This window comes from Haliotis rufescens, unplaced genomic scaffold (assembly GCF_023055435.1).
Source record: "Haliotis rufescens isolate VD_foot unplaced genomic scaffold, xgHalRufe1.0.p SCAF_24, whole genome shotgun sequence".
NCBI classification, from domain to species: domain Eukaryota; kingdom Metazoa; phylum Mollusca; class Gastropoda; order Lepetellida; family Haliotidae; genus Haliotis; species Haliotis rufescens.
In genome coordinates, this window is record NW_025963935.1 from 6,576,475 (window position 1) to 6,596,202 (window position 19,728).

General features: G+C 41.9%; 1 protein-coding gene across 4 annotated transcripts in view; it reads right to left on the minus strand.

The window, feature by feature from the left end:
• Nucleotides 1-5,626: 5,626 nt before the first annotated feature.
• LOC124113549 (ribitol-5-phosphate transferase FKTN-like) overlaps nucleotides 5,627-19,728 on the minus strand; it is a 29,492-nt gene continuing 15,390 nt past the window's right edge. The window contains exons 3-7 of one of the 4 annotated variants that reach the window (XM_048402092.1): nucleotides 16,223-16,503; nucleotides 13,627-13,877; nucleotides 11,407-11,548; nucleotides 10,282-10,406; nucleotides 5,627-6,112 (exon numbers count right to left, since the gene is read on the minus strand). In XM_048402092.1, the coding sequence (XP_048258049.1) occupies nucleotides 10,316-10,406; nucleotides 11,407-11,548; nucleotides 13,627-13,877; nucleotides 16,223-16,503 (765 nt within the window). In that variant the 3' untranslated portion in view covers nucleotides 5,627-6,112; nucleotides 10,282-10,315. Of the gene's footprint in view, nucleotides 6,113-8,893; nucleotides 9,439-10,281; nucleotides 10,407-11,406; nucleotides 11,549-13,626; nucleotides 13,878-16,222; nucleotides 16,504-19,728 lie in introns of those variants that run through there. The other 3 variants (XM_048402090.1, XM_048402089.1, XM_048402091.1) reach the window with 3 other exon arrangements.

The window sequence follows — 19,728 nt, forward strand, 5'->3', positions numbered from 1 at the left end:
ATCCGTTGGCTTTATCCTGCCGAGAAACCTACCCATTATATGATAAATTCATTTATCATCTCGACCCGTGAAGATCCCGGGTAGAATAGGTCTTTTGCTTGTCGTAAGAGGCAACTAACGGGATCGGGTGGTCAGGCTCGCTGCCTTGGTTGATGCATGTCATCGTATCCCAATTGCGTGGATCGATGCTCATGATGTTAATCACTGGATTGTCTGGTCCATACTCGATTATTTACATACCACCGTCATAAAGGTAGAATACCGCCTCCGTGGTCTAGTGGATATAACGTCTGTCCGGAGACCGTCTTCGGGCTCTAGTGGATACAACGTCTGTCCGGAGACCGTCTTCGTGGTCTATATGGATACAACGTCTGTCCGGAGACCGCCTCCATAGACTAGTGGATACAACGTCTGTCCGGAGACCGCCTCTGTGGTCTACCGGATAGAACGTCTGCCCAGAGACCACCTCCGTGGTCTAGTGGATACAACGTCTGTCCTGAGACCACCTTCGTGGTCTAGTGGATGGAACGTTTGTCATGAGACCACCTTCGTGGTCTAGTGGATACAACGTCTGTCCGGAGACCGACTCCGTGGTCTAGTGGATATAACGTCTGCTCAGAGACCACCTCCGTGGTCTAGTGGATACAACGTCTGTCCTGAGACCGCCTCCGTGGTCTAGTGGACAGAACGTCTTTCGGGAGACCATATCCTTGGTCTTGTGGATACAACGTCTGTCCGGAGACCGCATCCGTGGTCTAGTAAATACAACGTCTGTCCGGAGACCGACTCCGTGGTCTAGTAGATACAACGTCTGTCCGGAGACCGACTCCGTGGTCTAGTGGATACAACGTCTGTCCAGAGACCGCCCCCTTGGCTTTGTGGATAGAACGTCTGCCCGGAGACCGTCTCCGTGGTCTATAGGATACAACGTCTGTCCAGAGACCGCCTCCGTGGCTTAGTGGATAGAATGTCTGTCCGGAGACCGCCTCCGTGGTCTAATGGATACAACGTCTGTCCGAAGACCGCCTCCGTGGCTTAGTTGATTGAACGTCTGTCTTGAGACCGCCTCCCTGGTCTAGTGGATACAACGTCTGCCCGTGGAGTGGCCCCGTGTGGTTTATTCTATTTTCAGTGTTTTATTGAACGATTAACAACTCTCAATCGTCTTTTATTTCTTATATGAGATTAACATTATCTACGCCTTGTTAATGACGATGATAAAATGTACAAGCTTTAAAAATATTTACCCGTATCTTAATAATGATGACTCAATAGAATCCGACCTCGGCAATGTCGGACAGGTCCATTTTATGCACAGGTGGATATTTCCTGCATATTCACACAATCATCACGTCGATCACCTGTACCTTTTCTGTCATTACCGAGTGTCATCATACGGTACTGTTTATGGGGCTTTTTTATTATTTCTTCCTTTTATTCAGTAAGTTACATTATTCCATTTAATGAATTCATGAATTTTTCGGTACTAGTTCGAGATATTGTTCTCATAATATATACTTTTATGTACGATATATTTACGAGAAATGTTTATTTCTTTTTACAATGGACGTTAGTACGCATAATGTTCTTGTTTGTCATTTCTTGTTTATGTCATACTTGAATAAAAATGTTTCAACGATAATCGAATTATGTTTTTTTCATCCATTTCCTTGTTTGTGAAAATTGAAAACTTTATAAAAAAATATGAATTTATTTAAGCTTTATGACAAGCACACAGTCTGAAACGAATTTTTCCCCTTTTCGTCTGCGGGGATTGCGAACAAATACGAGTATGTCCCAAGAGTCTTTGTCAAATATATACCTTCACGGCCAGCAAATAACCAGTCTCGACCTTTCGTCGAAACATAGATTAATGTTTTTGATTTTATGGCAGAAACATCTACCCAGTTCAAGTAAGTATAAAATTTCAACGCCTGGGAATGACCAGTCCCGACTGGAAGCTGACTAAACTGATGATCAGTTGGCCAGAATGTGCCTGCATGGAACTTCATCATGCCATCAACTATTGGCACCAATTAAAGGGAAATGTGATGCAGCAGATATATTATTAAGTGAAGCATAAGACCTCGAACACTATTCTCCGTCCCCGCGAAATATTATACTCTTAAAAAAAATTGTACAGTTGTGATTTACTATAAAAGGTGACTATACTTGTCGAGGCGACTAACGGGATTGGGTGGTCAGACTCGCTTACTTGGTTGATGCATGTCATCGTATCCCAATTGCGGAGATCGATGCTCATGATGTCAGTCACTGGATTGTCTGGTCAAGACTAGATTACTTACAGACCGCCGTCAATATAGACCCACCATGTTGATGATTGACCCTATTTAGGGCGTCTTAGGTCAACGACAAGAGTGCAAGATCGATTGATCTGAAACCAGGCTCGACGAAATCGAGTTCAAACTTGATAGGAGTTGTCCTTGTAGTGTCTGGTGACGTCGAAATGAACGTCAAGCAAACGTCAACCATGACAGAATTGTCGGTGGATCGGTTATGAATATCACTATAACTGGGCGAACCCCACACCAAGGAGTGAGTGAGTTGTGTTTAACGCCGCTTTTAACAGTATTCCAGTTATATCACGGCGTGTCAGCTTAATGTGGGAGGAAAGCCCCAAGTGATGCAGGTCTCAGACGTTTACCACTTCAGTGAAACCCACGAGTACGGGTATGGTGCTGACAAACCTAGAAACATATTCGGGGCGAACCGGGATTCGAACCTACAATCATAGGTTTCTGGCTCGCCCAAGGGACGCAACTCTGCACAGCGAATCGGGGCGCCTTAGACGACTGGGCCCCCCGTGCCCCCTAATGTGCAAGGAAGTGTCACAGACGGTACTATCGGGACAACACACTGACACCCTTTGTTTATTCTGTTTGCAAGGCGTGTAGGCCGAGGGTTTGTCTTTCAGGACGACAACGCCTGTGTTCACCGTACACGAATCGTCAACGTTCACCTCAAGCCCCACAACATCCAATGAGCGGCCCTGACCTTTCCCCCGTTGAACACGTCTGAGACATGATACGGAGTCGGGAGCCTCAACGTCATAGGTCGTCGACCACGTTGGCTAAAGTTGGCAAGACGCTGCAAGAGGTGAGGGACAGACTCCCTCAAAGTGAGTGAGTGAGTGAGTATTGTTTAACGTCGCTTTTAGCAATATTCCAGCAATATCACGACGGGGGACACCAGAAATGGGCTTCACACATTGTACCCAGACTCCCTCAAATCACCATTGGGAGACTCATACGCAGTATGCCTCGACGAGTGAGATATTACGCGCTAGTGATCCAAAAACGTTAACATTGAAATTTCTCATCTTATACATATAGTCCTTTAAGATTGTAAATTAATGCGTTCCCTATTCGTTCATTATTATCATACAGCTATAACTCAAAACTAATATCAGCATATATCTCATAATTTTGCGTATATATCATATTCATACGATTTTCACGAGACGATGTTCTTGAAATGACGTAAACACTGACTGACTACATCCACATTCCTGGGGAAACCCCTGGGAATTCCCTGGCACGAATACATACAGAAGCGTTCGTTTTGAACATTTAGACCCTTTAATCTTGAACATCTTGAGTTTGATTGCATGACCGTTCACGTTATCCTCGCTAAAACCCATCCTAGAGAACAAAACGAAGAAATGCACATCCAAACTATCGTAGTATCGACTCGATCCGTGTCTAGACTACAGTGACAGTCTAAGGCAATCTATGCATTTACCTTAGTATCTATTGGACACATCTTTACAATCACCATTCAATGATCGGCCAATTGATCAGTGATGCGTAACAGTCGCAGGTTCATGAACAACTTCGGAAATTTCTCCCGTTATGTTGTCGTGTCGGCCATTGTGACGCCTTACCCTTTATCATATAATGGGCAGGTTTCTCGGCAGGATAAAGCCAACGGATAAAAACGATATCCGTTGGGGTCATATGCGGATAGAGATGCAAATATCAAAGGTCAAGTAGGACTACTTTCACTGTTTATAAACAAACATGGCGTCGTCCTCGTCATTCGGCGATCGAGTCAAAATTAACCATCGGGAATCTGGATAAACAACAGGGATAATTGCTTTCATTATCAAAAGAACAGTCTAATATACTGAAAATCAGTGTCTAACTGTGACGTAGCTAAGGCATTTTATAAGTTTTGGCTACTTTGGAGGTATAAATTTCGAAACAATTTGGCGAGGGCGCGAGGCCTAGCCAAGCGGGATCAGTAGCAATATCTGTGCTTGTTGACCTCTGCGACTTGAAACCTTCTCCACAAATTAAAATAGTTGGATTTGTCCGAAATATGTTTGAATTGTTACCTTGTTTGGTTTTGTCGCTGTGTGTACATCTGACTACACTTCTTAACGTTATGACAGGACAGACCGACTGTCAACAACGTCTGACCGTGCCCGTGACGTCGCATAGACTAGGGTTAGAGTAGCTTCCCTTTGACAAAGGGCAGTTACTCTAGCGGACAGACCGATGGATTGCCGCGAAAGGCAATTAAAAACAACTGTTGTTTTGCGTATATGTTGCTTCGCCACTGTATAAGAAACAGATTTCAGTTGGAACTATATTGGCTACTGTCACTGTCCGACTGACACATCACTTACCCTGTGACGTAATAAATATTAATGCGCGCATTCCAGGAAAACTCGCAATGTTTCGGTAATGTTTGTGAGAGAGGGATAGCGATTTTAAAGCACAGAATTAAAGCATGACATTATATGATAAAGAGGTTATCACGCTTGTGTGTTTGGGGATGGTAAATATCCTGTATTAGGAATAAACACTATGTATTTAGCTCGCCAAGGCTCGCTAAATACAATGTTTATTCCTAATGCAGGATATTTACCATCCCCAAACACACTCGCGTGATAACCTCTATTTACGTAAATGTATTACGACACGCCGTCGTTGTGACTGACTTTCTGAGGTAGTTCTTAACAGACCTTTCTTATTTAATGTTGATATTATTTAAATACATTTGATGTAAAGAAACTACAAAAGTTCTTCCGGCAGAGCATGTTGAGCATACATACCCTCATGTCACCTCTCGTTTTGAGGACCTATTTTATTCCGCGATACAGCAGGCTGTTGTATGGCTGTCAGTGTAAACATGAAGTCACACGTACTAAATATTATTTGTATAGATCTAGGTCTACACCCTGAGAGGTAAAAAATATTGTAATAATTATTTTTTTAAATTGACTTTTACTTGGTGTCAGCTATTGGAGTATGAACCTTCATAAATTGAGGGCCAAACATTGTATGAACGTCGTCGCAAGTTCCTACAGTTTGGCCCTCACCCGATGAAGGTTCACACTTCAATGAACTCATACCAAGTAAAAGTCAATTCTAAAATAGAGAGATGCAAGAAAGATGAGCATCACATAACGCCGCACTTAGCAATATTCCATAGAAATAGGTGGCGGTCTGTAAATAAATGAGTCTGAACCAGACAATCTAGTGATTGACATCATGACATGTATCAACAAAGTCAGCGAACCTGACCACCTGATCCCGTTAGTCGCCTCATACGACAAGCATGGGTTGGTTCACACTCCAATGAACTCACACAAAGTGAAAGTCAATGCTTTAATACAGAGATGCAAGAAAGATGAGTATCACATACTATTTTTTTGACACACAGATGAGTATTATAATATTTGATGTATATCAGTTGTTTATTCGTTTTCTTTGTGTTTGTGTCTTATGTAATGTGCATACGCTGTGGACATACATGACAAACACACTTTTCTTAGTACGTTCATCCGTGTCTGTTTACAGTAGCGTGTCTGTTTACAGTAGAGTGTATGTTTACAGTAGAGTGTGTGTGTGTCAACGCTTCAGTCAACGCTTCAGGTGGACTTGTCCACAGAACGAGTCGGGCGTTCGATGAGTATTGAGTGGAATCGATCCGTGTTCGATGTCGGTGAACGTGATCAGTAAGGCAGTGAACACAACGTGAAAACGTGAAGTTCAGTTCAATTTCCAATCAGACGTCTACAGCTCAGCAGAGAAAACCTTGAACCTCTCCGCTATTCCGTTTATCCGGATCAGCTGATCTCTATCTGTGAACAAGACGAAACGTAATCATTTCAGAAAGAGTCATTCGTGTATGCATACAGTCAACAAAAAGGGTGTCATCGATTGATACATGATGGCTTCCAGATCTAGATACATCACGTGACACTAATACATTACACAACATGACATGATTAGTTCCATTGCTGTTTAAGTAATTAATATCAGCTCGTCAGAAACTTATCGGTAGAAAAGGACTGTAGTTGGTTCCCTCTTCCCTAAACGACCCATGTCGACCAGTCCTTGTTTTATCCTCTTAATGCGGAGCGCCAGGAACTGGAGGTTTGATGTGGCCGGGAATGGAATCACAGTATTGTCCGCTCTATGGGCAGATGCTCTGTTAAACAGACCACAGATGCCGTCCATTATGAAACAAAATTCTTACTTTTAACGAAAGTTTCTATACCAGTTCCAATGTCTTTCTCGTATGTATATATACCCGTGAAGATCAGGGTTAGAATCGGTCTCCAACAATCCATGCTTGTTATAAGAGGCGACTGACGGTGGCAAGACTCGCTGACTTGATTCATGCAAGCTGACCCGTGAAGATCCGGGGTAGAATAGGTCTTCAGCAACCCATGCTGACCAATGAACATCCGGGGCAGAATAGGTCTTCAGCAACCCATGCTTGCCGTAAAAGGTGACTATACTTGTCATAAGAGGCGACTAACGGGATCGGGTAGTCAGGCTCGCTCACTTGGTTGATGCATGTCTTCGTATCCCAATTGTGTGGATCGATGCTCATGACATCAATCACTTGATTGTCTGGTCCAGACCGCGGTCATGCAGTTCGAATACTGCTGAGTGCGGCGTTAAACAACAAGCAAAGAATAAACATCGCTTAAGACATACATTTACCCTTGGTTATATGGAAACGCGTGTACATATCTGTGAAATTCTGGAAAACTGCCTCACTAAATATTATTCAAACCAACATAAAGTCTTTTTTTAAGACCAAACATTTCACAGTTGCACTGTAAAGCTGTACAGAAAGAACTGAATGCACGTGTGCCCCCTCTATGACCGAATATTTAAGCAGATGCATATGCATACTTGAAACTTGGTCAACAAAACGTCACGTTGCAAACGTCTTTTGCTTTATCCAAAGTGTAATCAGGGAATGGAATCAATACCAGACGTTTGGATCCGCCATCCAGCGACATGCACGTGGATGACAACGCCCCACCAGACAGGGGGAAGACGGGTTTCTCATGATTGCAGCAATACGTCTGCCACCACACTCAGAAACGACCTGTGGAACGCACGTGGCGTTAACGTTTCTACTCAGAGAGTGCATAGTCGTCTCCTTTTTGATTGGGCTGAAGATTACGTCAGTTGGACATACAAGGACAGGGCTCCAGTACCATTCACTAATGAATCGAGGTAGTGTCAATACTTCACAGATCTTCGTGCCCAAGTCGTCCAACGTAGCCGGATATGGCCGCTCTTGGGTGTGGCTCAATCATGATTTCTTTGTGGGATCAGCAGATCTGGAAGTGGACAGTCTGGCCACCAGACCTTAGCCCTGTCGAACACATGTGGAACTAAATGCATACGGTCATGAAATAATGAAATAATCACTTACATTATCCACAAAAAAACGCCATGTCCTTCTTTCGAACATTTAAGATTGAATTAAATTATGAGTGAGTGAGGTTTTTCACTGCTTTTGTCAATATTCAAGCCATATCGTGGCGTGGGCACCAAGAACTGTTTTATTCATGTTGGTAACTGCGAATTACCTTAGAACAATGTGATGTCGCGGTTGGCCCAGTCGTCTAAGGCGCCGCAATTCTCTTTGCAGAGTTGCGTCCCTTGTGCACGCCAGAAACCTATGATTGTGGGTTCGAGTCACGGTTCGCCCAAATTATACTTTTAGGTTTATCAGCACCATACCCTTGCTCATGGCTAAACGTCTAAAACCTGCATCACTTCAGGTTTTCCTCCCACACCATCTGACTCGCCTTGACATAACAGGAATACCGTTTAAAGCGGCGTCAAATCCAAGCCACTCACTCACTCAGTCATAAAGTATTGCTATTATTTCCCTGTATGAGTTCATAGTTAGGTAACGTAAAATATATTTACCCTTGTTTTCTAGTCAGTGAGTTGGTCTGCCTTCGTGTCATTGTATCGTGCCTTCGTACTCTCGCCCTCATTCAGTTATGTAGGATGGAGGATGAGGATGGAACAAAATCACTCGATGATACGAAGACACGAAATGACAGCTATCGGCCACCCACCCGTGAAGATGCGTGTTAGAATAGGTCTTCAGCTTGTCGTATAAAGACGAATATGCTTGTTTTGAGAGGACTGACGGGTTCTTGCCGTCAGGCTCGCTCACTTGGTTGATGCATGTCATCGTATCCCAATTGCGTGGATCGATGTTCATGAAATCAATCACTGAATTGTCTGGTCCTGATTCGAAGATTATTTACAGACCTTCGTGTGAATGATTATGCTTGTAGATAATTTCAATGCATCATTTACACAATCATTACCTTCTACAATGGATATCGTGCGAATGCAGTAAACATGTGTTACTTTATGTTTTAGAACCAGATGGACCAAATAAATGTTCAAATATTTTTTTCATCAACGTGAAAAGTCTGCGATTTGTTTAAACATTTTAAAGTGTCACAGTACTTTATCTGCAAGCATGAAATATAGACAAAAACAGTTTTGTTTCATAAGCTTTCTGCACAAATTGACAATTATGAAACAAGTAACTGATTTTCAGCAATTTTAATCTCTTAAATTCATTAATGAATATTAAAAAAATAAAAAGACAAATAAGCTTGTGATATCCCTTGTGGCCTCCATCGCCAGACGGGAGTACTACTGTGCGACGTCAGGAAACGAATACTTATTCATCTTATGTACTTGTCTGTTCCGAACCTGTGTCATTTGATATTTTCCTGCCTTGGCGTGGTATATCTAAATAAGTGAACATCGTCGGTCTGTCGTGTTTCCAGATTGAATTGAAGACACGGTACATGTGTAGGATATATTCATGAAGGCATGCCGACACGTTTGCCCATTTTAATGATGAGCTGACCTCCAGTACAGTAGCTCTGATTTACTGATATTGACCCACTAGTATGTCTCCTATATCACTGTTTGCGATTCCTCCTTTGGCCAGACCCCGTTCTTCTGCGCGTTACTACCGCTTCCCCTCCAGTCCCACTGCTTCACTGAAGTGTTCCAGTTCTTGCCATATGCGGCAGTGATGTAGGGCAGCGTAGGACAGGGGACGCGCAGTCGGCAAGCCATGAAGTCAGTCCAGCAAGTGTCAAACTTTGGATAAATGTATCTGGAATAATAGTCATGCATATATCCTTCTACCTGGGTGTTATTATTAGAAGTAAAATGTATTTAAATACTATCTATATTGATTACCAGCAGAACGGACTAAAGACCACTAGCAACCAAGGCAGGGCCGCTCAATAGGCATGAGGCCCCAGTAGCATGCAGTGATGAGCATCATGTGTGAGTTAGTGAGGGAAAAAAGGTCAACATGACATCAGCCTCATCTCAGCCATAAGAGTTGCCTGCAAACTGTAATCTTTAAGAGTGAGTGAGTATGGTTTTACGCCGCTGTTAACAATATTCCAGCAATATCACGGCGAGGGACACCAGACATGGGTTTCACACATTGTACCCATGTCGGGAATCGAACATAGGTCTTTCGGCGTGACAAGCGAACGCTTTAACCACTAGGCTACCCGACCGCCCCCGTAATCTTTGAGAAGCTACAAATGAAGGCCACTGAACCACAGAGCAAAGCGTCATGTACACATACATATAATTGGAAGTGATTCCATGGCATTTGATTGGTTAACCAAGCATTCTTTGTGCTTTATGTATTCATGAACCTGAAAAATAGGCCACGCCCACTAGAAGACAACTGTTTCATGAGTGGCTGATAATAGAGTGGGTGGGGCTTGTACTGCATATTATATTATTATTTTGCGTTCATGTATGAACACAAAACCAGACTTGCACACGCAGATTAACACAGTACAATACACAAGCAAAACATACTGAAGTCAGTCCTTAAATAGTTAGGCTAGAAGCTAGTAATACTACACGTATTGAAAAATCACAAATGGAATAATGTAGGATGGGGTAGGAGATTCGTATTAGTAACACTCACTTATACTTCTCGCCATTTTTGGCGTCGGTTACTCCTAGCCATAGATAGGTCTTCTCCTCATACACGAAGTACACATCGACCTTGATGTGATGAGCTTTAAAAGCCATTCCGAAACTATCAGACATCTACAATGGAGTGAGAAAAGAATCTACTACTTGCACGGATATTTCAAATGTGAACATTCCTTATTAATTGAATAATATTTTACGTATATTACGTAAATCTGTAAATTTGTACCTGACTTTACCTTTTTTCATGCACCACACTATTTCAAATGTATGTATTGTATATGGGCCAGTGACCTTGGTACAAATAAAAGACTTCTTCTTCTTCTTCTTCTTCTTTAAGTCGTGCCTGGCCATAATGTTTATAGAGCTTGTCAGTGGGAAGAACTACACACATTTAATGTAGAACAGCCAGACTTTGGATGACAGCAGGCTTAGAGATCCCGTGTATTGTGTAGTGAACATTTCTGGCAATTTGTACTGCGTTTACATTGAACACATGTATAAATATCAGATACGCCAATACAACGGTGAATATTTACTAAAAATAACCGCATGCGTAGTCATCTGGCTACCATCATAATATCATTTTTCAAGACCTAAAGAAGAATTCAAACCCAAATACTGCAAAAAAGAGATAAAACCCGGATACCATAAAATAACCCAAAGAAAGAGTTGAAACCCGAATACCATAAAATACTGCAAAGAACAATTGAAACCTGAATACCATAAAATACGCAAAGAAAGAGTTGAAACCTGAATACCATAACATACTGTAAAGAAGACTTAAAAACTCAAATATTGTAAAGAAGAGTTAAAAATCGAATACCGTAAAAAAGGAACAAACCCCGTTCCATTTCCAAAGGAATTGTATAATCGATTGTACAATCCCGACTATATCATGAGCATGTGTTTATGAATCACTATCAAATAGTAACGATACCAGGTATTCCCGAAATGGTGAGCGTATCCTGCCCCACCGGTGGCACCCGCCACAAACACATGCAAAGGCACCGTAAGGACGAGTTTAACCCCGAATACCGTAAAATACCGTGAAAAAGAGTTAAAATCCGAATGGCTGAAAATACATAAAAAAGTTAAAAATAACAAAAAAACATACAGGCTCACCTTCCCCTTGACATGCACGAATTGAAACCCGACTTTCAAAAACGCCGGCAGGATGCCTGTACTGTAGTTCTGAATGGGAATCTCTATGTCTATGTCACCGGCATAGGGAATGAAACCACACTGTCGATACCAACCTGATAAACACAATGTTTCGAGTATACAGTTTGGCACAATGTAAGAGAAATAAACACCCGATAAAAGGAAAGTATACATATTTATATTGTTGTTGTTATTGTTTGTTATTTTACGCCGCACTCAGCACTATTCCAGCTATATGACGGCGGTCTGTAAATAATCGAGTCTGGACCAGAAAAAAACTGGAACATTTATTTGGTCCATCTGTTTCTAAGATATAAAGTAACACATGTTTACTGCATTCGCACGATATCCATTGTTGAAGGTAATGATTGTGTAAATGATGGATTGAAAGTACCTACAAGCATAATCATTCACATGAAGGTTGGGCTTTCTGGGTATGGCCCCTCCTCATTTATACATGGTGGATGATTACGTTCATCATTATTCAAGTTACACGACGGCGGTCTGTAAATAATCGAATCAGGACCAGACAATCCAGTGATTGATATCATATCATCGATCCACGTAATGTTAGATTGTGAATAGGGTTAAAACCTTGGGTAAAGCAGGCTTAAACCGTTTGTACAAACATCTTTTGACGGTTAAAAGTTTTTTTTATGATAGCGCGAGATGGTTGGTTGTTAGTTTGTTTTTTAACGCTGCACTCATCAATATTCGAGCTATATAACGGCGGTCTGTAAATAATCGAGTTTGGTCCAGACAATCAAGGGATTGATGTCATGAGCATCGATCCGCGCAATTGGGATCGATGACATGCATCAACCAAATCACCGAGCCTGACCACCCGATCCCGTTAGACGCCTCTTACGACAAGCATAGTCGCCCTTTACGGTAAGCATGGGTTGCTGAAGACCTGTTCTAACCCGGATCTTCACGGGTCTAGCGCGAGATGAAATGTTTAGAAGGTATAAATTGCAAACAGGTGGATCCGAAAACGTGGGGCAGGCCACATTGCCGTAGACAACGTGTGACCGCACAGTGTGGCGTGCGACGACTGCTCAACTGCTTCCTGACGGTCATTTGCGTTGACGCAATAAGACACAAATATCAAGGCGATAACTTGCAGTGCTCAGGAATTCGCAGACCCCACCGCAGAATAGCTTTGACCCATCAACATCTGCATAATAAACATCATCGGTTTCGAACTGTGTCCTTCGAGGTGTCCTTCCATGTGTCAGGGGACACAGGTGGCCCCGTCGTCTAAGGCGCCGCGATTCACCCCTATGATTGTGGGTTCGAATCCCGGTTCGCCCGATTATGTTTCTAGGTTTGTCAGCACCATACCCGTGCTCGTGGGTTTCACCGAAGTGGTAAACGTCTGAGACCTGCATCACTTCTGGCTTTCTCCCACATTAAGCTGACACGCTGTGATATAACTGGAATACTGTTAAAAGTGGCGTTAAACCCAACTCACTTACTTACTTACTCCCTATGTCAGAAGATAACCACAGGCGATAATGTTTCAAAATTACAATGCCAGACCCACACTGCTCGAATAATCCAGGGCTTTCTTAACATAAATAATGTACCCTAGTGACGCTGGCTGTCATGAGACCTCTCACCGATAGAATATATTAGGGATCGTCTTGGTAGACAGATAAGACAAGGTCCACAAGGTCCACAGCCAATAACGTGCGTTCTTGGCGGAGTGCGATCGCATTTCCAATGACGCCATCGGGCGGCTTACATTATCCATAAAGCTTCGTGCCAAGGGCCCCGTTCCACAAAGCGATCTTAGCGCTGAGACTGCCGTAAGTCTATGTTGAAGTATGGGAGCTCCGATCGCTTTGTGGAACGGGGCCCAGGCCTGTCTGACCACCGGAGAATGTCACACAAGATATTGATACTTTTATCGAGTTCCTATGTAAGCGTCCAGAAGATTTCTTATTTGACTTTCATCTGTTAAGCTTGACATTGTTGTGAAAGTGACCAAACCCCAGTGTTTGATTTGCTTGCTTGCTTGCTTGCACACACACACACACACACACACACACACACACACACACACACACACACACACACACACACACACACACAGAGGATCATTTTAAGAAACGACGGGACCCTTAATGGTGGTTGGTGACGTAACATAATGCCATACAGGTGCTCTCACCAAGACACGTGCCAGAACTGAGCCAGAAAGGAATGCCAAGGTGATCCAGAGCCCTCTTCGCTTTGTACAGGACTTTTGCTCCATGAAATGTTAGTAGACTTCTTTTTGGAGGGTTTTTACTGAGATATGTCTGCGCCCCTTGATAGTCACACTCAATGAACTTGGACCTCGGCATCTGGGCCAGGAACTCCCCTATTGGGTGCGGGAGGTAGAGCCACATGCCGTCCACCGTCGTCAGTCGGACATCGAATCTAGTAATGATTTAAATATATTTTATTCACAAGGAAAAGGATTGGGCACAAGTTTTCACAACGTAGATAGCCCTCTCCCAAAATATACTCAACAACAAAAGTTCCTGTGACACCAATATTTTAGTGTATTTTTCAAATAAGTAAAGTTTGGTTTTCAATATTGTAGTACATGTATGGAATCAAGTCACAAAAACGCAACTGCTACAGAAAAGCATGCATTCCATGCAAAAGATGACTTTTATGCAAGCCCCTTGCATTTCAGTACCCAAGAATGGGTATAAAAACATGTGCGTTAACGGGATTCCATATGGTCTGTTTAGCAACGTGCTGACAACAACCACTCAGAAAAACAACAAAATTACGCAATTATTCAACATTACGAAATGCCATGCCTGTCCGAAAATGAGCGTCTGCGAGCCATTCGTATGCTTGAAGGAGGATCGAGTGAACGTGATGTTGCAAGACAATTTAACGTCCACAGAAACACCATTTGGTGTTTATGGCAAAGTTGGCAACAGACGAATGCAGTCAGAGACCGTCCTCGGAGTGGCAGGCCACGCGTAACTAATAATCAACAAGACAACTGGATTCGAACAACACACCTACGAAATCGATTCCAGCCAGCAACAGTGACTGCAAGAAGCATCCCTGGCCTTCGACGAATATCTTCACAAACCGTACTTCGCCGCCTCAGTTGTGCAAAGATTGTCGCCAGAAGATCCGCCAGAAGACCCGCCAGACGTCCCATTTCGACAGGAAACCACCGTCAAGCACGTATAGAGTGGTGCAGACAGCGTCTACGCTGGACGGCCATGCAGTGGGGACAAGTTCTATTCACTGACGAGTCTCGTTTTCACCTCAGCCACAGCGATGGACGGATTCGAGTGTACCGACGTCGAGGGAACGCTTCGTCAATCATTGTGTCATGGAAGAAGATCGGTTCGGGGGCGGCAGCGTTATGGTATGGGGTGGGATTACAGCAAGACAGAGGACCCGTTTGATAGTGGTAGAGGGAAATCTCAATGGACAGCGCTCGGGCGACGAGATCATCGGCCCTGTTGTTCTACCGATTTTGCGTCGTCATTGCCCAAGCATTACCTTTCAACATGACAACGCCCGGCCTCATATTGCTGGACTTGTTCAGGATTCCCTTCAACAAAACAACGTGAATGTCATCCCCTGGCCGGCACGCTCCCCTGATCTCTCACCAATTTAGCACATGTGGGATGAGATGGATCGGCGCCTTCGACGTCAACCACGTGTTCCACAGACACTCTAAGAACTTCGAAACATGCTCCAGCAGATATGGACAGATATCACACAGGACTTTGTGCGACGCCTGGTCCATTCCATGAGACGAAGATGTGTTGCCTCGTCGCAACCAGAGGTGGAAACACACGCTATTGATTTGTAAATTGACATTTTGGCATGTTCATGTTTTTGTTTATGAAATCACGCATTTTCTAAAGTCAGTTTGGCAAATAAAACCATTTGAACACTTACAGGAGTCTTTTATCTGTTGCAAACCGAATTTGTTTCAGATTTGGTAAAAAACAGAACTTTGCAAACTCCGAAACGTTGTGTTCCTCATAATAAAGAAGTTGACATCGATATAGTCTCTTCCTTATGTGTATCACTTCTAAATGCAAGTTTTGGGCTTTGATTCTGCCTCTCCATTGGAGGACAATAAATATTAAATATTTCAGGGCATTATTTTTATGAAATATTCGACAAATAAATCGGAAATGCCAAACATTATAAAGATAAATGTTAGTACATGTGTTGTTTACAAATCAGTCAAGCAGCCCACACGTGCAACGTCTTCCCCTTCATATTCCCGCAGCAAAGTAAACCTTCCTCTCTGGTGAAATAAATGAGCTGCTGGTAGATATTTGTTTTTTATAAACTGGGGAGCTGAAGGAACTACAACTCCCAGTTAATTTCGTTATATGTTTGATTTTCAAAGGAAAATATCTTGAGTTATTGATATCATGTAACACATTTAACTATACATGGGCTTAATCAGCACTCAAAGAATACTTCTACGAGCTTCTATTTATTAACATATAATTTCATTTGAAACATTTTATCAATACAAAGAATCTGCACGATACAAAACTGCTGATGGGTATCTTACACATACTGTCTTTTCGGCGCTTCACGATTCTCTCCCATCAATCTGACACGACGTGACATCGTTCAAAGTGGCGTTAATCCCAACTCACACACTCACTCAAAATGTAATACTTGATTTTGAAATGTGTTTGTAGCACGAGTCATACTATAATACAACACATGAGTTGACTGATGCAATGTGCCCAGGTGGTAAAAGACACGTCTTGTACCTGTCATATGCTCCTGCGCTGTTTCCAAACGTAGTGTTGAATCCGTGAAAGATCGAACTGTTCGAGGTAGTCGAGGGTTCAAGCGAACTGTGCCACCAGTAGTTATCGTCCCGTTCGTAGAATACCACCAGATGCAGAGGAAGGCTTCCCGACTGGCGGATGAGGTAATGTGTAGGAACACTGGGGACAGTGATCCGCTCCAAGGACAACAGGCGGGGATCAGGAGCGGTCACTTCATTCAGTACAATACCAAGGTCATTGAATTCTAGAAGGAGCGATTCCTGTGACGAAAGATATATCTTCAGCCTAAAATGGTTAGCTTGATAATCGATACACACATGTAATTGCTTCATAAAATAGAATGTTCCCAGTGATACAACCATGACTACGGTTGATATAGTGGTGAAGCTGTTCCTGTAACATGAGCAACCACAATGTTAAAGAATCCTGCCTTTCAGAAATATTGAAACGCTGTTATCAGTTTTCAACGATGTGAATTCCGGGTGATAAGAGACTGGAGACTCCACTCTTTTATAAGTTAGGACATTATTCATAGTGCTATTTATTTAAATACTAATCTTCAAGCTGTTGCTATCCGCCTTGCACACTGTATTTACCTTGTGCTCATTGTATACGCCCCCCCCTCATCTGCTCTTTGACATTCTGATCTTCAGCATCTATATGATCAGCCCTGCATCATCAAGGGGGATTTAAATGGGCATAACCCTCTATTGGGTTTTGTTTTGTTTGGTTTGTTGTTTAACGCCGCACTCAGCAATATTCAAGCTATATGACGGCGGTCTGTAAATAATCGAGTATTGACCAGACATTCGAGTGATTTACATCATGAACATCGATCAAGGCAATTGGGATAGATGACATGCATCAGCCTGACCACACGATCCCGTTTGTCTCCTTTTACAACAAGCAAAGTGGCCTTTTACGGCAAGCATGGGTTGCTGAAGACCTATTCTACCCCGGATCTTCACGGGAAAGCATGGGTTGCTGAAGAGCTATTCTACCCCGGATCTTCACGGGTCCCCTCTATTTGGAAGTGCAAGTACAAGCCATAAGGGATAAGTCATTGAAGATTTGGTCTGCGCCTGATGACCTTTGAGGAAGAGATCACTTCCCTAGTGTCCTCAAAACTGTAAAACCGGATGATAAACCCCCTTCATCACGGTGTAATTTTACAGAGGTGTATTTTTCCGTGTACGAAATAGTATGTGCTGAAAAAGAAAAACCTGACAATTTCAAAAATGTATCAAATCCCATACAGTTGTTTTCGGCTGAACTGATTGAAATTACTGACATCACAATTCCTAAGTTCTCTGCAAATCCTTATATTCGTAAACCATGGTTTAATAATGAATCCAAACAAGCAACAACTTAGATGAAGTTAAGATTATTACTGGTGCCAAACCAATAAGTGCATATAAACACAATAAGCGGCATTCTTGCAGGAACTATGTCTCCAAAATAATTTACGCACAACTACGTCCAAGGTGTGGAACAAGGTTGAAACATACAAGGCAAAGGTTAAAAAATCATCTGTCCACCATATTAAAGAAGTTGACAAATATTAACAACTGATTAATCTGACATTGGAAATAAATTACGTTTGAGTTTGAGAGATATCAGAAACAGCAGGAAAATAAATAAATTAGTTTTGATTCAAACGGTGAAGATTGCAGTGAAGTATGTTCATTACATGAGCTACACATAGAAGTACAAAACTGATCATTTCGTACGATTGGAATAATTTGTTAAAATGCTGTAGTAAATAAACAAGTAATATCAATATAAATTTTCTTTGATCTTGCTATACTACCTGGAAGCATGGCAATTTAAAGGATTTTATATTATTGTGGTCGTTTACCTCATCTCATATCACAGTTTTACAGATAGGCAATTACAAGTCCGAGAGGGTTCAACCTTGTCTGGCCATTATTGTCAGTATCAGGGCGTCCCACAATTCTGTCTGTCAGATTGTTTAGTATTAAAATATATAGTCTTTCAAAGGTTTTAACTGATTCAGTATATGGATCACTGTTCGTGGATGATCTTAATATTTCTTGTCTGGGTAAAAATATGCATACAATAGAGAGGCAGTCTAAAAATTCACAAGTGGTTTCTTGAGAACAGGTTTTCGAAATATAAAACTAATTGTTTTCTGCAGAAAATGTAAGTCGCATAAAGACCCTGAACTATTTTTGAATGGCACCCCTATCAAAGTTGTAAAGGAGGCCAAGTTATTGGGACTTGGACATCCATTTAACCTCCTTATATTAAATACCTCAAAGCCAATGCCCAAAGGTGATTAGTTGAAAGAAGTTTCTAATTCAGAGTGGGTAGGGATCAGACAACCCTCTTACATAAGAAACAGAATATATGGATATCAACTTCTTTATTATGAGGAATAACTTCTTTATTATGAGGAACATTATAAAGAGGGGGACATCCATATTCTCTTCCGTATGTGTATAAATTCTAAATGCCTTTCAAAGACCTAACCCTCTTACGCTTGTACAGGTCACTGATTCGTTCAGAACTTGCTTACGGCTCAATCGTCTATGGTGGAACATGTAAAAGTAATTTACAAAAAAACTAGATACTCTTCATCATCAAGGCCTCGGGCTTTGCCTTGGAGCCTTCAGAACTTCTCCCATTCATAGGAAGCGGAGGAACTACCCATTGACCAACGCGGTCTGAAATTACCCTTACAATACAACACTAAATTATATTCAAACCAGTCATATCCTAGCTTTTGATTGCGTTTTTAATCCTCTTTACGAATATATTTACAATAAGAAATCATCTCTTATCCCACTACTCGGAATCAGAAAAAAAACCCCATTTCATTTGCGCATATTGACCTTTTAGATGTAGCCCTTATTCATCTTTGTCATCGGCTCCTTTGCAGTTTGGTTAAGTCAAACGTAAGTCTGAAAATAACTAAACCTCAAAAATCAGAAACCAAACAACTAATTTACCAACAAGAAGACAATCAATTAAGAAACACATGTGACACTGAATTTACAGCTGAATCCAAGGATGGTGGGCGCAGTTGCTAGTGCCAGTGTCATCGGGTCCGGAATAATATCTTCAAGATTATCAGATAATAGCTCCATATTCACAGCAGAAGCAAATGCTATTTTTAAGAGCTCTAAAATATATCAATAACCAATCAAAACATAAACAGTTCATAATATTTTCATATTCTCTTTCGTGCCTTATGCTATTAAAAATATGTCATGTAAACATCCTCTTTTAGTTGATTTTTAAAATTATTTAATGATCTTGTTACTGGCTAATATGACATCGTCTTTTGTTGGTTACCTAGTCATGTTGGAATTATTGGTAACACAATGGCTGATGCTGCTGCAAAAGCAGCACTCAACAAATCTGTGACATCACTTCTGATACCATAAATCAGATGTTTACATGAGAAATCTAATGCAAAAGAAGTGGGGCACCCACGTAGATATCAAGAATTTACATGGAAT